The sequence below is a fragment of the Hordeum vulgare genome, chromosome 3H (assembly GCF_904849725.1).
Source record: "Hordeum vulgare subsp. vulgare chromosome 3H, MorexV3_pseudomolecules_assembly, whole genome shotgun sequence".
NCBI classification, from domain to species: Eukaryota; Viridiplantae; Streptophyta; class Magnoliopsida; order Poales; family Poaceae; genus Hordeum; species Hordeum vulgare.
In genome coordinates this window covers 34,123,743-34,144,552 of record NC_058520.1, presented here as the reverse complement: position 1 = coordinate 34,144,552, position 20,810 = coordinate 34,123,743, and the positions used below count along the sequence as shown (strand labels likewise).

General features: G+C 45.1%; 2 protein-coding genes across 2 annotated transcripts; one reads left to right on the top strand and one right to left on the bottom strand.

Annotated features, from left to right (window-relative positions):
* Positions 1-5,908: 5,908 nt before the first annotated feature.
* On the top strand, positions 5,909-7,341 carry LOC123439428 (xyloglucan endotransglycosylase/hydrolase protein 8-like). Its single transcript, XM_045116141.1, has 2 exons — positions 5,909-6,268; positions 6,461-7,341. The coding sequence occupies exons 1-2, from the start codon at positions 5,999-6,001 to the stop codon at positions 7,028-7,030; spliced, it is 840 nt and encodes a 279-aa protein (XP_044972076.1). The 5' UTR covers positions 5,909-5,998; the 3' UTR covers positions 7,031-7,341.
* An 11,303-nt stretch (positions 7,342-18,644) lies between these two features.
* Positions 18,645-19,938, bottom strand: LOC123439427 (xyloglucan endotransglycosylase/hydrolase protein 8-like). Its single transcript, XM_045116140.1, has 2 exons — positions 19,557-19,938; positions 18,645-19,450 (listed from the first exon to the last, which is right to left on the bottom strand). Exons 1-2 carry the CDS (start codon positions 19,824-19,826, stop codon positions 18,887-18,889), a joined length of 834 nt encoding a protein of 277 aa, XP_044972075.1. The 5' UTR covers positions 19,827-19,938; the 3' UTR covers positions 18,645-18,886.
* Between the last annotated feature and the right edge of the window lie 872 nt (positions 19,939-20,810).

Here is a 20,810-nt window from a genome sequence, read left to right as displayed (position 1 = left end):
GCTACGGTTCTAGTTGTATTAGTGATGTTATATGTATGACAAGAGATGATGTAGTTTTGCTTATAATTGAATGCATGCTAATTTGAATACTACTTTATTTTACGATCTGGTTTTGCTTATTGAATGCTTAAATTGGAAAAGTACTCCTACTTTGAATGCTAAAATTGGAGAGCACTATGCAGAAATCTAGAAGCCCCCTCCATCATCCACGTCGTCGTCCCCGTCACTGACCCCCCTCCGACCTCGAGTGAGGGTCTATATTTTTTTATGCTATTTTACCTTAAAGAGGGTATTTAATTAGGTCCTACCTAATACTGATGATCATGTTGCTGTAAATGTTGTATGACAATGTTGTAAAGGGTAGTAATTGGTCTCTTCAGCTGCTTTTTAGAGATGGAGTTCTTCATGATTATACTTGAGAAATCCTCCAGCAGGCAGGTGCTGTCGGACAATTTTGTGAAGATGTTGAACGGCCGTAGGCCATAGAACATGAAGTTGAGGCAGGCCGGCAACGGGCTTCGCAAGCTGTGGGACGTGGAGGTGGTGTTCGACACCGATGGAAGCATGTACCTAGATCGTGGCTGGAAGCAGTTCGTCCGTGCCTACGACCTGCGGCACGGGTACTTCCTTGTCTTCACGTACGACGACAACGCCACGTTCGCTGTGAAGGTGTTCGACACGACTATGTGTCGGAGGCGCTACCAGGACGAGGACGATGCCAATATGCTCTGTCTCTTCTTCCTCTCCATTAGGCTATGTCTCACACCCATTTTAAAAAAAACTTTTTTGCATTTGGCAAGGCAATGGGAGCAGGAGCAGCGAGTACTGACAATGTTGTAAAGGGTAGTAATTGGTCTCTTCTGCTGCTTTTCAGAGATGGAGTTCTTCACGATTATACTTGAGAAATCCTCCAGCAGATAGGTGCTGCCGGACAATTTTGTGAAGATGTTGGACGGTCATCGGGCACAGAACATGAAGCTGAGGCAGACCGACAATGGGCTTCGCAAGCTGTGGGACGTGGAGGTGGCGTTCGACACCGATGGAAGCATGTACCTAGATCGTGGCTGGAAGCAGTTCGTCCGTGCCTACGACCTGCGGCACGGGTACTTCCTTGTCTTCAGGTACGACGACAACGCCACGTTCGTCGTGAAGGTGTTCGACACGACTATGTGTCGGAGGCGCTACCAGGACGACGACGATGCCAATACGCTCTGTCTCTTCTTCCTATCCATTAGGCTATGTCTCACACCCATTTTTAAAAAACTTTTTTGCATTTGGCAAGGAAATGGGACCAGGAGCAGCGAGTACTGCGACAGGTGCTATGTCTACGGCAGCAGCGACTCTGGCTATAGCAAAAGTAGCAGCGACTCTGGCTACAGCAAAAGTAGCAGCGACGATGGCCTCGCGATGGTGATCCCACAGCTGGGCGACAGGGCCATGCCAATTCTGGTAGAGGAGTACATCCCACAGCCTGGCCTGGGGCTTCGCCGGTCTAAGCGCATCAGGATGATGAAGGAGAAGGTGAAGAAGCAGGAGTGAAGATCTTAAGAACCTGATGGAGCTTTAATCTTTATAGTGTAAACCTTTTAAGTACGATAGTGTTGAACTGCTACTGCACTTTTAAGTATGATGGTGGTGTGCCTCATGAAATTTTGTGCATGCTCATGGATGCTCATTGATGAAAGATAAAATTATTTCTTTTTGTGCTTGCTCATGGATGCTCCTTGGTTGGTATATATAACAACCTAAATTAACCCCTAAACCAGCCCCTTTCAAAAAAAAACTCACCTTCAGCCAGGTGCTGACGCGTCGATGCCTTTTGGTCCCGGTTGGTGTCACCAACAGGGACTAAAGGCCCCCCTGCCTGGCCTGGCCGTAGCGGCCACGTGGAGGCCCATCTGTCCCGGTTGGTGTAAGAACAGGGACTAAAGGCCGAGGGCATTAGTAACGACCTTTTAGTCCCGGTTCCAAAACCGGGACAGAAGACCCTTACGAACCGGGACAAAAGGCCCTTTTTCTACTAGTGTCTCACCCGTTGACGCTTTGGCCAAAGTCTGGCAGCCTCTTCGCTCGAGAGTGGAGAGATCACTGCTTTTTGGGGTATCTTCACGTGCTTTCGCATTATGTTCGCGTCCGTCATCATCGCGTTTATTGAATATGGCCGAACGAACGAAGTAGCCAGTATGCCGCCCCACGTCCACCGCATGTACTACGCCGGGCGGGCTAGGCAAAATTGACAAAAATGACCCCTGGGGGAAAGAACTCACGGAGTGAACCCTCGGGGGAAAGATTTCACGCGTCCGACCCTTTTGTGTGATGCCCGACACCTAGGCGCCACACTACACTGTGCGACGCCTAACCGTCGGCGCCACACGCCCCGCCCACCTGGCAGAGAGGGCCCACCCCCCAGGCAGTGTGACGCCTAAGCCTCAGGCGTCACACATTGTAATGTGTGGCGCCAAACGCTTAGGCGCCACACGTTGACTTATACAGCCACGGGCCAGCCCCCCTCCCCACCCCCTCCTCATTCCCCTCCCCCATCCCCCTCTCCCAGCCACGGGCCCCTCTTCAAATCCTTCTCCAAATCACCAAATCTGAAGGTTTGGACAGGGCATTTGTTGTCCAATCACTCCCCTAAGGTAATCCCCACCTCTCCCCTCATTCTCATCCAAACAAAAATATCTTGTGGTCATTTTGTTGCAAATTTGAGAAAACCCTAGTTTTTCATGAAATATGGGATGTATATGATATTGTTGTATTTGTTTGTATGTTAGGATAAGGGGTATGATGGGGTTAGGATTAGGGTTGTTTGGATGTTTGCATTATGGTTGTTTTAGGGTTAGGCTAGGGTTAGGGATGTTTGGTTCTGTTAGGGTTATGATGGGGTTAGGGTTAGGGTTAGTGTTATGGATGTTTGGAAGTTAGGAATAGGGTTTATTTTTACTAAGTAAATATTGTAGTTGTATGATTGCTTATAAAAAATATTGTTGATCACCATAGTTGTATGACTACATCAACCGCATTCTTTAACGCTTCTACTTAGCGATCTACAAGGGAATGTGGATCCACTCTCCTTCTCGTAGCTTGTTGATCTCCATAGATGATCTTGGGTGTTCGTATAATTTTTTTTGTTTCCCATGCAATGTTCCCCAACAGGAGCAAGGTAGGGAAGTGTAGGCAGGAGGGAGGAGGGAGGGAAGTGGACGGAGGAGCTACCTCGTCGGGCGACGGTGGAGGGCGACACCGGCGGGTGCGGAGGGCCGCGGTGTCAGGCGCGGGATCGAGGCTGATAGCTGCGGGCGGAGAGAGTGGGATTGCATGGAGAAAGGAGACGAAGAGGATAAGGCAGGCTTAGCAGCAACGCGGGACAGGGACCACCGCTATTGGTAATAGGCTTAATTAGCAGTAACGCATTTAGAGGACCAACACTGGTGCTAAGTGGGGCAGGAAAGCTAGGGCCGTGCTGTCAATAGTAGCAACACAGGGCGTAGACCCAGGCTACTACTAGTTGTCTTAGCAGTAGCACGGGGATATGTGCAGCGCTTATATATTGCGGCCACCACAGGGGCACTGTATGGCCCCGCTTAGTAGTAGCATCGGTTTCCCTCCACGCGCTACTGTTAAAAAAATCAGCAACAGTGCTTAGTTTTTCCCCGCGCTACTACTAGTTAGCAGTAGTGAATCCTGTTAACCAGTGCTTATGATACCTCTCTACCTATAGGTTGTTCCCTAGTAGTGTGAAGGTGCCTTGGAGGAGGCGGACTCCTCCCTTCCTTGTGGAGGGAGGACTCCTCCCTAGCCGCCGGCTCTCCTTGGAGGATGGGTCAAGGCTGCGCCCCAACCCTGCCCCTTGCCTCCTATATATAGTAGAGGAGAGAGGAGGGATGCACACAACAATTCCCACGCCTCCAGCGGCAGCCCTCTCCCTCCTGTTACTCCCTTACTTCGCAGATTTGTTTCAGTAATGATTGGCGAAGCCCTGCTGAAACTGCGCCACCACCATCACCACCACACCGGCATGCTGGTCGTGATCCCATCTACTTCTCCTCCCTTACTAGCCGAATCAAGAAGGAGGAGGCGTCATCAAGCCACACGTGTGTTGAACGCGGAGGTGACGTCCGTTCGGCGCTTCATCGGATTGGATCATGGTTGTATCGTGACGTACTACTTCAACCGCATGATACATGCTTCCGCTAAACGGTCTATGAGGGTACGTAGACATGCTCTCCCCTCTCGTTGATATGCATCTCCATAGATAAATCTTAGGTGTTCGTAGGAAATTTTGTGTTTCCCATGCAACTTTCCTAACATCCATGTGTTGCCCGAATAATTGCAACTGCCTTGGGGCAACAAGGACCACTCACAGTCAATATCGTTTCAACAACCTAACTTGGCTACCAGAATTTATATCAAGTTAGGTATATAGGGTTTATTCATTCAATAAAAAGAAAGCATATGAACTTTGCTTTCAAGTTCTACTATGAACCATTAACATTGCTAGTTAGCATATTTATAACTCTAGAACACAAGCAACATTGAGTCAATAGTTCCAAAATTTCTATAAGCAGAAAGCTAACAACCTTACAAATCCAGGTCCACCCTTTCGTCCTGATGGGCCAATAGTTACCACCTCTGATGTCCTAGTTTTCGAACAAAGCTAACCAAAAACACTCACTCGCCTGGAATTTTTGGGCCAGGCCAATGTCCCAATGGGTACTGTTGGCCCATTCCCATCTTTATTTCATAGTACACTTGCTTTATGGTTGGTCCCCAGCTATAAAATGTATACTCTCTAGTGCAACCAATATTTATTTTATTTCTTAAGAGATCACACTAGTCTTATAGTGTTTTACATTGGAGTATCCCCCCCCCCCCCCCCCCCCTCTCTAAGAACTAAGAATTCATCATTGCACCAAAGCACTTGGGCGACATGACTTTGACAATTATCATCTAACGAGAGGTTTAGTATAAGCATCTGTCAGGTTCCAATGTATATATTCATTGAACAAGTGGCATGCAAACTTTACTCCATTTCTAACCCGCAAAATACGTCATTGAGCAAGGCGAAGTGGTTAACCGACGATCATGCAACTATAATATATGACGATCAATGGTCAAGATTAGCGAGCAATTATCAGTGGCGGTGCCTACATGTCCTTTTTTTAGGGTCGGGGTGCCTACGTGTCACTCGAGTGGATTCCACCACTTAACCTTTGCTTTGCTGATGGGTTTAATCAGTGATGGACAGGTTCCAGCACCTAATTTCCGGGTCCCACAATAGTCCAAAGTGCTCCCCTTAGTTAAATTAGGACACCTCATTGAACAGCTTGTTGTATTGAGTTGATCTTGCACTCTTGTAGTTTTGAGTTGATCCTCCGGACTGACCATGTAACATATGTTATACTTGCCTCGCAAAAAACAAACATATGTTATACTCGTCTACTTCCCCTTTACACAACTTCCAAATTGAACTTAGCTTCTGCCAAGTCCCCTGCAACAGAATGTACACTCTACGTTGCAACACAATTTTATGTTATTTCTTACGATCATACTAGTTTTATACGATTGTGTTGTTGTTGTTGTTGTGTTTTTTTGTTCTTTTGAGAAAATGTTTTTGTTGTATTGAAACGTTAAAGTTGTTCCCGACAAACAGTCCATCATTGCACCAACCACACTTGAGTGACATGATTTTGAGCATGATTAGCATCTATCCGGTTCCAATCTACGTGCAAACTGGTGTATGAACAACCGAACCGAGAGATTATGGCAGATTGTGAGTACTATATGATTGTATCCATGTGCTGCCCGGACGATTGTAACGACCTTCGCGCCCACCCTATAAAAAATGTGCCCCATGCACAAGACGTGTGTGGCCTGCCCCGGCACCATCAGTATAAAGCCGCGCCATCTCGTGTGCTTCTTCGCACCACACACACCAACCGCCCTTCACTTTGTAAGCTCATTTCCAAGAAGCAGCTCTAGTCCAGGGGCAGCCACAATGGCACTGCGTTCTCTGGCCGTGCTCGCGGTCGTCTTGGTGGCGCTCTCGCAGGCCGCCTCGGTCAAGCCCTGGCTCGATGACAAGTTCAACACGGACGGCAATGTCCGGACGGGATACGACGTTTCTGGGCAGCAAGTGGTGACGCTCAGCCTCGACCAGCACTCAGGCGCCGGCTTCAACTCCGATGAGCAATACCTCTACGGTGAGTTCAGCATCCAGATGAAGCTCATCCCGGGAAACTCGGCCGGCACCGTATCCTGCTTCTACGTAAGTTAATGAGCTATCTTAATTTCGAGTACAGAGTTCCTCGAATGTTATTCGATCATCAAACTTTGCAAGCATCGATAACATTTGTTCATAATCATTCCTTCAAAGTTTTAGATTTTTAAAAATGTTTTGTTATGTTTTTTCTTAAGGGGTATAGCTAGAAAAACCACTCTCATATATAATTGATCGCAGCTTTCTTCCGGTGATGGAGACGGGCACGACGAGATCGACATGGAGTTCATGGGCAACTCCAGTGGCCCTGGCCATCCGGTAGTGCTCAACACCAACGTCTGGGTCAACGGCGATGGCAAGAAGGAGCACCAGTTCGACCTCTGGTTCGACCCCGCCGCCGACTACCACACCTACACCATCATCTGGAACCCGGAGAACATCCTCTTCAAGGTGGACAACCTCTTCATCCGGTCCTTCAAGCGCTTCGCCGGCATCCCCTACGCTGGCTCCAAGCCCATGAGGCTGCACGCCACGCTGTGGGACGGCAGCTACTGGGCGACCGAGAAGGGCAAGGTCCCCATCGACTGGTCCAACGCACCCTTCAACGTCTTGTACAAAAACTACTACGCCAACGCCTGCGCCAGCGGCGGCGCTTGCCATGCCGGCAGCGACGGGTGGATGAACAGGCAGCTCGACGGCTCCGAGTGGGGCACCGTCAAGTGGGCGGAGCAAAATTACATGCGCTACAACTACTGCGCAGATGGCTACAGGTTCCCACAGGGGTTCCCCGCCGAGTGCAGCCGCTACTGATCCAGACGGCCGGGCATTCACCCATTGATTGATATCCTTTTTTATACAGTACATGATTCTTGTTCTTCTTTGTGAATTTTGTAATTAAAAAGCAGCCCTGAGGCAGCGTGTGGGCGATTGTTTGTACATTTTTCCTACAGAAAAGAAGCATGTAATTTTTATTGCGCCTTTCGGATACAACAATAGTACTACCCCCTCCCTCGTTCCATACAACTTTTCACTAAAATCGATGTATCTCGACATATTTTTCAATGCAAGATACATCCGTTTGAGCGGCGGCTATGGAATGAAGGAAATACTTGTGTAGCAAATCAATCATGAAGGTTTAAAGAATAATGGAATATAGTACTACTGAACGTGAACTGAGCGGAGCTTAGGTGGTTAGATCTTTTGTGGTAGAATTTATTTCTGACTTTCCTGTAATGTTTAGTTAGTGAAAGAAGATGTTTAAGGATAGAGTTTGTATGTATGCATTCATCAAAGTGAATGTTTGTGTGTGTATATGAGTATTTGCAATTGTACAATGTTTAAAATGAGAATATAGTACTGAGCAACACCATTGCAAAAGTTTGGGTTCTTGGATGCGCATGCGCCCAAGTAAACAGTAAAGTAGGAAAACACATGTGTGGAACCACATGTGACATTTTTTAGGAAAGTTTGTCATTTTTTAGATTTCTACAGTTCATTCCGATGCATGTGTGGAACCACATGTAACATGTCCGCCATAGCATTTCAGGCACGCCACTCTTTATGCTACCGTATAAGTATAACGCAAATACGCAATGCACTGGTGCTGCACAGCCGGCATGTTTGATATATGGACACGTACGTAAGCTTGCTTGTCCAAGAAGGGAACAGCTAGCATGCTGTATCATGCATGCATACGCTACATCTTTATACCCGACCGTGCCAACCCCAATAATGAACGGAAGTTCCGCCGGTGGCATATATATCTAGTAACCTTTTTGGGCACCGCAAATTGTATGATCGGTCTATATATACACACCTTTGTGCTGTCTCCTCCACCAATAATGCCGTTTGGTGGTGCTGATTTTTATAGTATAGTGTAACGAACTGATCGATATGACATTCATGTATGTAGGGCATCGTCGCCTACTTCCGTCCGTTGACGCTTTGGCCAAAGTCCGCCAGCTGCCGCGTCCTTTTGCGGTAGCTTCACATGCTTTGGCACAATGTAATCCGTGACGCGTCCGTCTTCAACGCGCTAAACCAGCTGCTAACACGACATGGCATGTGTTCCGGGCGGCCGAACGAACGAAGCAGACAGTAGGCCTCCCGCGTCCACCGCCACGCCGGGCGGGCTACCTGCACCTCCTCATCACCATCTGCATGTGCATGTGCATGTCCACCCACCGGCGGACGCGCGCGCCAGAGTCAAGCACCAATGATTACATTACTACACTCCTACTCGCTGCGTTCTTAAATATAAGTCTTTTTAGATGTTTCACTAGGGGACTACATACGAATGTATATAGACATACTTTAGAATATAGATTCACATATTTTGCTTCGTATGTAGTCATTAGTGAAATCTCTTAAAAGACTTGTATTTAGGAACGGAGGGAGTAGAAAACATGGCTTTCGTCCTAACCGGATCGAAGCAATACTCCCGGTCGCGTCACGAATCGGGACTAATATGAGCATTAGGCCTGGTTCAAGCGGCTAGGACGTCGGACGGAGCTCAATAGACATTAGTCCCGGTTCGAATGAGATCTTTAGTCCCTGTTGCATACACCAACCGACACTAAAGGTCTCCTTATTGACGGCGCAAATTTCACACGGGAAGTCACCTTTAGTCCAGGTTGGTGGCTCCAACGAGCACTAAAGTTCTGTTTTCTTTTTTTGACTTGTTTTGTTTTTCTAAACATGACAAATTCTGTTTTTAGATTTGGAATAACTTATAGAATATTCATAGTTTTTGAATCGATCTTTTTGCTTTAGGTCACAAAAATTATAAACTTTCTGTCAGTGTCAGTAGTTTTCAAATTTGAATAGTTTAAATTTGGTTTTTTTGAAATTTGTGTGAATAGATACTTTGTGAATAACTTTACTTTAAAATTGATTTTGAGTGATTGTTTTTCCCGCTGTTTAATATTAGCATGTTTTATCATTATACTAAATTTGTTATATTTTGGTTATTTTAAATGAATGTTTTAATCAAAAATTATTTTGTTTAGCTCTTTTTGTTTTATAGCTCAAAAAATCATTAAATACATTAAAAATAGCAAAAGAAGTTAGAACTGGTTGAAAATTGATGACGTACCTTTGAATGATGCATATTGAACGCACAAAAAGTCTGGAGTTAAAATAAATTAAAAAAAAAGGAATGTCTTTGTAACACATGAGTTTTCGTTCGAAACCCTCATACTTTAAAAATGATTGTTCAGTATGTACAGGGAATGCATCCAGTTTTTGCCGTAACCTTGTCAACTTTTTAGCACGTGTTATGTGGATGAAATGATGATACCATCCCAAATTTCAGCATTTTCAGAGTTAATTTGTAGTGCTTTTCAATTTCACGGTCATTTAGCTCAAAAAATCATTAAATGCATGAAATATTACAAATGAAGTCAGACAGGGTTGAAAATTGATGACGTGGCTTTGAATGATGCATATTGAAAGCACAAAATGTGTGGAGTTAAAATAAGTTTTAAAAAGTATCCTCCACCCTAAAATAAGTATGGGAAATGATTTTTCTCAATCGGCTGATTTCTTTGATCTCATCCGTCGCCTCGCTCGTATTACGTGTATCCCTGCCGTTTTGTTTCTGATGGTTTTTCAACTTTTGCAACATCAACAATGTTGCAAGTTTCTTTCGTAACATTAGCTATGTTGTAAAAATACGAGACAAAAAAGTAATTTTGCAACAAAGCCTTTGTTGCAAAAATAAAACCGCAAGAAAACCTTCATTGCAAAAAAAATGCACAAAGATGAACACAAAAAAATCTGCAACAAAATCTTCATTGCAAAAAATAAATCTGCAACAAAACCTCCGTTGCGAAAATAAATCTGCAATAAAACTCTAGTTGCAGAAAAAAATATGTAACAAGACTTCTGTTGCAGAAATTTTCTGCAAGAAGATCACTGTTGCAAATATTGAGGGCGTCGATGCATCAAATCTAACGCTAGGCGTGCCGGCCGATCTTTTAAAAAGATTAGTCGGCGGACGCGTAGCAGTCCCCAATAAGTATAATTGATCTAGTATAAAATTTGTATTTATTTACCTAAATGATAACGTTCACATGTGTGACACGAGGCAATATGATTCATACGTTTTCATAACCATTCATCTCGCCGGATCAAACATATGACATCAGCGAGTTTTATTTTGTTTTTATACTTGAAAATATTTTATCTCTTAAATAAAAAAATATTAAAAATTCGTTTTCACTATTAAACGTTTTCACCAACGGCCGGACGCGTTCGTGAATATTTAGAAGATCATATTTACTATAGGGAGTACCTAGAACTCAGCTAGCTGAGATTTATCTATGGTCTCACTCATATGACATAATCATATTGTTGGGTAACGTCGCATGGGAAACAAAAAATTTCCTACGCGCACGAAGACCTATCATGGTGATGTCCATCTACGAGAGGGGATGAGTGATCTACGTACCCTTGTAGATCGTACAGCAGAAGCGTTAGTGAACGCGGTTGATGTAGTGGAACGTCCTCACGTCCCTCGATCCGCCCCGCGAATAATCCCGCGATCAGTCCCACGATCTAGTACCGAACGGACGACACCTCCGCGTTCAGCACACGTACAGCTCGACGATGATCTCGGCCTTCTTGATCCAGCAAGAGAGACGGAGAGGTAGAAGAGTTCTCCGGCAGCGTGACGGCGCTCCGGAGGTTGGTGATGACCTTGTCTCAGCAGGGCTCCGCCCGAGCTCCGCAAAAACGCGATCTAGAGGAAAAACCATGGAGGTATGTGGTCGGGCTGCCGTGGGAAAGTCGTCTCAAATCTGCCCCAATACCTCTGTATATATAGGTGGGAGGGAGGGGACCTTGCCTTGGGCCTCAAGGAGCCCCAAGGGGGTCGGCCGAGTCCAAGGGGGGAAGGCTCCCCCCCAAACCGAGTTGGACTTGGTTTGGTGGGTGGGAGTCCTTCCCTTCCTTCCCACCTCCCTTTTTTTTCTTTCTCTTTGATTTTTCTTTGTATGGCGCATAGGGCCCTTTTGGGTTGTCCCACCAGCCCACTAAGGGCTGGTGCGCCACCCTTATGGCCTATGGGCTTCCCCGGGGTGGGTTGCCCCCCCCCCCCCCCCGGTGAACTCCCGGAACCCATTCGTCATTCCCGGTACATTCCCGGTAACTCCGAAAACCTTCCGGTAATCAAATGAGGTCATCCTATATATCAATCTTCGTTTCCGGACCATTCCGAAAACCCTCGTGACATCCGTGATCTCATCCGGGACTCCGAACAACATTCGGTAACCAACCATATAACTCAAATACGCATAAAGATGCTCTACAGGTATCTCCGAACAACTTCCGTAATACAAGATCCCACAACTTACACTAAGTCACATTGCTTGCAAGACTTGTGTGTGATGTTGTATTACCGAGTGGGCCCCGAGATACCTTTCCGTCACACGGAGTGACAAATCCCAGTCTTGATCCATACTAACTCAACTAACACCTTCGGAGATACCTGTAGAGCATCTTTATAGTCACCCAGTTACGTTGCGACGTTTGATACACACAAAGCATTCCTCCGGTGTCAGTGAGTTATATGATCTCATGGTCATAGGAATAAATACTTGACACGCAGAAAACAGTAGCAACAAAATGACATGATCAACATGCTACGTCTATTAGTTTGGGTCTAGTCCATCACGTGATTCTCCCAATGACGTGATCCAGTTATCAAGCAACAACACCTTGTTCATAATCAGAAGACACTGACTATCTTTGATCAACTGGCTAGCCAACTAGAGGCTTGCTAGGGACGGTGTTTTGTCTATGTATCCACATGTAAATGAGTCTTCATTCAATACAATTATAGCATGGATAATAAACGATTATCTTGATACAGGAATTATAATAATAACTATATTTATTAGTGCCTCTAGGGCATAATTCCAACACATATATGTTGGTTGGATTTTTTTCTTTTCCCCAAAGTTTGCACATGTCGTGTTGTTTTTTAGGCTAGCCTTTTCATTTTTATTGTCACATATGCAAGAGCAAACATACGAATACATAAGAGAAGCACATACGTCTTAGTGTACTGACCTATGAAACATATTTTTGTTGCCATAACACTGTTGTGGAGTATGCTCTTCTTGAGGAGTGCGGCGTTTTGGCTCTCGGGTGCATCTGCACCCGGGCCGACGGAAAAAATCAAAACAAATAAAAAAAATTCAAAAAAATCCAATTTTTTTGTATGTGGTAGATGATTAGATGCGCGAGGCCCGCTCCAATTTTAAGTTCATTTGGGGATATGAGGCGCTCTCAACAAAAAAGACAAAATCTGGGTCTGTGAAAAAGGTTCACTGTTTATAATTTTTTTGACCCAATTTGTCTTTTTTGCTGAGAGATGCTCGAATGTCCAAATGATGTGAAATTTGGAGAGTACCTTGCGCATCAAATTGTCTACTACTCAAAAAAAATTTGGATTTTTTTGGATTTGTTTAGTATTTCTTTTTATTTTTTTCGTCAGCGGGAGCATTTGAGCCCGTGCTCAGAAGTGAATTATCCCTTCTTGAGCTATATCCTGTCGTAAGAAGAACAATAGGAGTTGTCTTAAAAAATATTTTCTTTGTTGTTTTTCAGTTTTGCCTCAGTTCAGCAGTAATCACCGGCATGATACCTCTGGCGCACATAATCTGTCCTGGTCTTGTCCCATGCATTATTTATTTATTTCTTTATTAAAATCCATCATTTTTAAATGATTGACTCTGGAACCGACTATGAAAACTTGCTCTTGCGCCTTTCTTTTAACATTTGTAATTGCGACCTCACTAGAAATTTTGTAGTTGTTGTTGGGGAACGTCGCATGGGAAACAAAAATTTTCCTACGCGCACGAAGACCTATCATGGTGATGTCCATCTACGAGAGGGGATGAGTGATCTACGTATCCTTGTAGACCGTACAGCAGAAGCGTTAGAGAACGCGGTTGATGTAGTGGAACGTCCTCACGTCCCTCGATCCGCCCCGCGAACAATCCCGCGATCAGTCCCACGATCTAGTACCGAACGGACGGCACCTCCGCGTTCAGCACACATACAGCTCGACGATGATCTCGGCCTTCTTGATCCAGCAAGAGAGACGGAGAGGTAGAAGAGTTCTCCGGCAGCGTGACGGCGCTCCGGAGGTTGGTGATGACCTTGTCTCAGCAGGGCTCCGCCCGAGCTCCGCAGAAACGCGATCTAGAGGAAAAACCGTGGAGGTATGTGGTCGGGCTGCGGTGGAAAAGTCGTCTCAAATCAGCCCTAAAACCTCCGTATATATAGGTGGGAGGGAGGGGGCCTTGCCTTGGGGTCCAAGGACCCTCAAGGGGGTCGTCCGAGCCAAGGGGGAGGACTCTCCCCCCCCCAAACCGAGTTGGACTAGGTTTGGTGGGAGGGAGTCCCCCTCCCTTCCCACCTCCTCCTTTTTTTTTCCTTTTTCCTTTGATTTCTTATCCTTGGCGCATAGGGCCCTTTTGGGCTGTCCCACCAGCCCACTAAGGGCTGGTGCGCCACCCTTATGGCCTATGGGCTTCCCCGGGGTGGGTTGCCCCCCCCCCCAGTGAACTCCCGGAACCCATTCGTCATTCTTGGTACATTCCCGGTAACTCCGAAAACCTTCCGGTAATCAAATGAGGTCATCCTATATATCAATCTTCGTTTCCGGACCATTCCGGAAACCCTCGTGACGTCCGTGATCTCATCCGGGACTCCGAACAACATTCGGTAACCAACCATATAACTCAAATACGCATAAAACAACGTCGAACCTTAAGTGTGCAGACCCTGCGGGTTCGAGAACTATGTAGACATGACCCGAGAGACTCCTCGGTCAATATCCAATAGCGGGATCTGGATGCCCATATTGGATCCTACATATTCTACGAAGATCTTATCGTTTGAACCTCAGTGCCAAGGATTCGTATAATCCCGTATGTCATTCCCTTTGTCCTTCGGTATGTTACTTGCCCGAGATTCGATCGTCAGTATCCGCATACCTATTTCAATCTCGTTTACCGGCAAGTCTCTTTACTCGTTCCGTAATACAAGATCCCGCAACTTACACTAAGTTACATTGCTTGCAAGGCTTGTGTGTGATGTTGTATTACCGAGTGGGCCCCGAGATACCTCTCCGTCACACGGAGTGACAAATCCCAGTCTTGATCCATACTAACTCAACTAACACCTTCGGAGATACCTGTAGAGCATCTTTATAGTCACCCAGTTACGTTGCGACGTTTGATACACACAAAGCATTCCTTCGGTGTCAGTGAGTTATATGATCTCATGGTCATAGGAATAAATACTTGACACGCAGAAAACAGTAGCAACAAAATGACACGATCAACATGCTACGTCTATTAGTTTGGGTCTAGTCCATCACGTGATTCTCCCAATGACGTGATCCAGTTATCAAGCAACAACACCTTGTTCATAATCAGAAGACACTGACTATCATTGATCAATTGGCTAGCCAACTAGAGGCATGCTAGGGACGGTGTTTTGTCTATGTATCCACACATGTAAAAGAGTCTTCATTCAATACAATTATAGCATGGATAATAAACTATTATCTTGATACAGGAATTATAATAATAACTATATTTATTATTGCCTGTAGGGCATAATTCCAACAGTTGTGACCCGACTTTGAAAATTGGCAGTTGCGACCCGACTTCAAAACTTGTACTAACACCCTTGTTTTAATACTTGCCATTGTGCATCCACTTGAATACTAGTAGTTGCGCCCCGACTTTAGAAACTTGCAGTTGCGTCTCGACTTTGAAAACTTACAGTTGCGCCCCGACTTTGAAACTTGTCGTTGCGCCCTGACTTTGGAAACTTACGGTTGCGACCCAACTTTGGAAACTTGCACCCGACTTTGGAAACTTGCAATTACGACCTGATTTTGAAAACTTGCAGTTGCGACCCAACTTTGAAAACTTACAATTGCGACCCGACTTTGGAAACTTGCAGTTGCGACCCGACTTTAGAAACTTGCAGTTGCGTCCCGATTTTGAAAACTTGCAGTTGCGCCCCAACTTTGGAAACTTACAGTTGCGACCCTACTTTGGAAACTTGCATCCGACTTTGGAAACATGCAGTTGCGACCCAACTTTGAAAACTTGCAGTTGCGACCCATCTTTGCAAACTTACAGTTGCGACCCGACTTTGAAAAACTTGAAGTTGCGACCCGACTTTAGAAACTTGCAGTTGCGACCCGACTTTGAAAACTTGCAGTTGCGACCTAACTTTGAAAACTTACAGTTGCGACCCGACTTTGGAAACTTACAGTTAGGACCCGACTTTGGAAACTTGCAATTATGACCCGACTTTAGAAACTTGCAGTTGCGACCCGACTTTGAAAACTTGCAGTTGCGCCCCGACTTTGGAAACTTACAGTTGCGACCCGACTTTGGGAACTTGCACCCGACTTTAGAAACTTGTAGTTGCGACCCGACTTTGAAAACTTGCAGTTGCGCCCCGACTTTGGAAACTTACAGTTGCGACCCGACTTTGGAAACTTGCAGTTGCGACCCGACTTTGCAAACTTACAGTTGCGACCCAACTTTGAAAACTTACAGTTGCGACCCAACTTTGGAAACTTATGGTTGCGACCCGACTTTGAAAACTTGCATTTGCGACCCGATTTTAAAAACTTGTAGTTGCGACCCGACTTTAAAAACTTGCAGTTGCGACCTAACTTTGAAAACTTACAGTTGCGACCCGACTTTGGAAACTTGCAGTTGCGACCCGACTTTACAAACTTGCAGTTGCGACCCGACTTTGAATATACTTGCAGTTGCGACCCGACTTTGAACACCTGCAGTTGCCACCCGGCTTTGAAAACCTACAGTTGCGACTCGACTTCGAATACTTGCAGTTACAACCACGATATGAAAACCTGCAGTCGCGGCCACATTTGAAAAATGGTGTTCTCGTGCCATTTTTGAAAACCCCGCGGTTGCGATTTCATCTAAAATCTAATAGTTGCAACCCGAGTTGACAGATTGAAATTACAACCCAATTTGAAAAACTAGCAGCTGTGACCAGAGTTAAAAACTTTGGTAGCACAAAAGTTTTAACGGAAAAACTCATGAAAAAGCATTTCTACGAAAAAGGAGGCATGGGCTTTGATATCATTAGAAAAAATACACAAAATATAAATAAATAAGAGGGATAAAATAGAAAATAAATTAAAAATGAAAATATGAAACAAAAAATATAGAAAATGAATAAATGGAAGAGAAAAATAAAAATATTGAAATCCCTTAATAATCAATTGTCCAATCTATGGTAACAAATGAATATTTATCTAAAAACAAAATGAATACACTAATTTAGTTAATGGGAGAAGATTGGAATTGTATTCTACTACATATTAGTGAAATAAGAAAAAATAAACAGCAATTAATCATGAGAGAAAAATATATGAAAAGAAAGTCGTTACAAAGAGCTGATCCTAGAAGCTACTGTCAACAGATGACACTAACATGATTTAAAAATGAAAACAAGTTACAATAACATGCAATTAGCACATCAACGATTCACATCATTGGATCATATCCTCTTTCCCTTTTTTTCGCTGAGTAAAAAAGAAGAAAAAGAAAAAGAAGAATAAAAGCCCATATAACCTAGCTCCATAAACGGAAAACAAAAAAGGTACTACTCATGCACATGGGCCACGTCCTATACGGAACTAGAGCCGCCTTATTCGGACAAAACCAAGGAAAAAAATAACGCCCTATACAAAATAGTATTGTCTCTAAAAATATATTATTAGCGTGTTAGTAGCAAAGATATTATACACCGATCAATTTAACGAGACAATTCTCTATGCGCGCTATAGCATACTATTAGCAACGGTATAACGTGTGTTTTTTCGTGGACAAAACATACAACAACTACAATCTGTTATGTGACGATCGGACGGTAAAACAAAAAAAAATATCATTACAAAGTGCTATAGTAAAGAAATGACAAAACATAAAAGTATTACATTCGTATCTCTGACTCCATGGTTTCTCATTCGGCTAGGAAATATGAAAAAAAGAAAAGCCCACATAGCCCAGCCCAATAATCAAACAAACAAAGGACAAAGAAAAAGATTCAACGCACATGGGGCTGCCCTGTACGTGACCAGCCATGCATTTTGTTACGCGAAAAAAAATGTTTCGCACGAATCTTAAAACCCAGATCTAATGGTTATAACGGTGAATGAGACCATAACAAAACTCATCTAGCTGAGTTTTAGCAAAACCGTTTACTATATCTGCAGTTGTAGATGTTCTAACATTCTCGTTCTTGCATCTGGCGTATCCGAATGCGGGCGGAGATGCACATGCAGGTGGTGATAGCAGGCAGCCCGCCCGCCCGCCCGGTATGGCGGTGGGACGCTGAGCGGCGTACTCGCATACTGGCTACTTCGTTCGTTCGGCCACAGCTGTTAAGCGCGTCGATGACGGACACGAACATAATGCCAAAGCACGTGAAGATACCCCAAAAAGCAGCGGTCTCTCCACTCTCCAGCGAAGAGGGCTGGCAGACTTTTGCCAAAGCGTCAACCAACGAAACGATATATGTCATGTCGGCTAGTTCGTTATCTATACTATAATATCAACAGCACCAACCGATATATATTATCAGTGGAGGACAGCACAAAAGTATATACATTCAGTTCGCGGTGTCGGAGAAAGGATAGGTATATCATATATGCCCGCGGGTCTAATCCATTATTGTGACTGGCACGGCAGGGTATAAAGATGCATACATGATTGATGATACTACAAGGCGCTGTTTCTCTTCTTGGATAAGCAAATGTACGTGTCCATATACCAATATTCTTTTCCAGATAACTGACCGAACACGCTTTGCCGCGCAAAAACATATTTAAGACTGCATTTTCTACAAAAGTAGTGCATAATGTATGTGAATATATAAAAGGCACATAAAATTATGTGTTTATAATTTAGAACATGGGTGTAGGCACACCCAATTAAGCAAACAAAAATAATACTAAAAATCAAAAACATGTGAAACTTTTTCGCGACAACCATAGTTCAGCATAATACTCAAGTTTAAAGTTTCGAGGCAAAGTGAGTCATAGTGTACTCCGAGCGAAACGGTAAAGGTGCAGCTACAAAAACCATGAATGGTATCGTTTATATAGTACTGATTCTGTTGTAATTTGCTCGGAATATGGCTTTTTACCGTGGGTTATTATGTTATAGACCATGTATGTTGCCAAAAAGTTTTGAAAATATTTGATTACTCTTACTATATTTTAATTATTTGCACCTAGACCCGGATTACATTGTGTATTTTCGGGTGCCCTACCACTAACGTTATACGTTTGTTTATGGTAGTTAATATAGCAATTATTCTTATGAAGTTTTTTTGCTCAGTGACACCAAAATAAAATTCCAACCCATAGCTCATATACTATAAAAAAACAAAGGCACAATAAAATTTACATGCTTTTTTCTTTAGGAAAAAAAAAACAAGTGTACAAACAATCGCCCACACATTGCTGTAGGGCTGCTTTGTAATCACAAATTCACAAAAGAAGAACAAGAATCATGTACTGTATCCAAGAAAAAAGGTAGTATCAATGTCAACACTGGATGCCCGGCCGGTGTGGATGGATCAGAGCTAGGATCAGTAGCGGTTGCACTCGGCGGGAAGCCCCTGTGGGAACCTGTACCCATCCTCGCAGTAGTTGTACCGCATGTAACTTCGCTCCGCCCACTTCACGGTGCCCCATTCGGCGCCGTCGAGCTGCTTCTTCATCCACCTGTCACTGCCGGCATGGCACGCGCCGCCGCTGACGCAGGCGTTGGCGTAGTAGTTGCGGTACGAGACAACGAATGGCGCGTTGGACCAGTTGATGGGGATCTTGCCCTTCTCGGTCGCCCAGTAGCTGCCGTCCCAGAGCGTGGCGTGCAGCCTCATGGGCTTGGAGGTAGGGTAGGGCAGGCCGGCGAAGCGCTTGAAGGATCGGATGAAGAGGTTGTCCACCTTGAACAGGATGTTCTCCGGGTTCCAGATGATGGTGTAGGTGTGGTAGTCGGCGGCGGGGTCGAACCAGAGGTCGAACTGGTGCTCCTTCTTGCCGTCGCCGTTGGCCCACACGTTCGTGTTGAGCACCACCGGATGGCCGCTGGAGTTGCCCATGAACTCCATGTCGATCTCGTCGCGCCACTCGTCGTCACCGGAAGAAAGCTGCAACCAATAGCAACGCTGGCTCAGCTCAAGACAAATGAAGATCGACAGAGCGAGGTTAATTAATGTTAGTCCTGGTCAAAATTAACTTGGCTCATGAACTTACGTAGAAGCAGGAGACGGTGCCAGCGGAGTTCCCCGGGATGAGCTTCATCTGGATGCTGAACTCACCATAGAGGTACTGCTGCTTGGAGTTGAAGCCGGCGGCGCCGGATTGCTGGTTGAGGTTGAGCATCACCACCTGCTGGCCCGAGGCGTCGTATCCCGTGCGGACGGTGCCGTCCGTGTTGAACCTCTTGTCGAGCCAGGACTTGGCCGAGGCGGCCTGCAAGAGCGCAAGAGCCACGGCGAGCACAGCGAGAAGACGCCGTGCCATGGTAACTGCTGTTCTAGCAATCTAGCCTAGAGAGCTTCCTGGAATCAAATGAGCTTTATAAAGTGGAGTGCCTTGTGTGGTGTGTGGTGTGTGAGAAGAAGCACGGGAGATGTCGCGGTTTTATAGTGCGTGGTGCCGTCCAGCATCACTTTCTTTTGCATGCATGCATTATCGATCTGGTGGGCGCGAAGGTGGTTACAATTATTCGGGCAGCACATGGGTACAATCTGTCATAATCCCTCGGGTGTTCATACGTACATCGATGGTTTGATTTGATGAGGTGTCTTATAAAAGGAACACTTAGATTACCGTGGGACCCAGAGATTGGGTGGTGGAACCATTGATTGATGGTTGATATATATCAGCAAAGCACATATTAAGTGATGGAATCCAGTCGAGCGACACGTACGTACGTAGGTACCGCCACTAATCTCCGCCATTCATTCATCGTTGTAGTTGCGTGCTCGTCGGTTAACCACCTCGCCGCGCTCGAGCATGCCATGTTACTCGCATGCATATACCGAAATTAAGGGACCTAACTCTAGTTAGCATCTTATTAATCGGACAAATTAAGTAAGCTATGATGGGGTCATCACAAAGAAAAGGCTATGATGGGGCATGTGGGCCATCACTCAATGATGCATTGCGGATTAGAGATAGAGTAAAGCTTGCATGCCACATTGGAACTAGATAGATGGTTATAGCATCTCCAACACTGAAACGCAAACCTTTCTCGATGGCTTTGTGAGGACCATAAAAGTCATCCAACGTGGCCTTGTATCGGTTTATGGTACGGTCTGAATATATTTTCTTTCGCAAACTGAAGACAAATGTAAAAATCTTTGCGGGAGTCCGGACCGCTCTCATGTCCGATTCTGACCGTCCTGACCCGCCCAAAACACCTCCTTCATCCCGCGTGCTTTTGGTCAGCGTCACTTCAGAGCATCAGCTTTTGCATTCATGCCCGATCAGAGCAGACGCGGC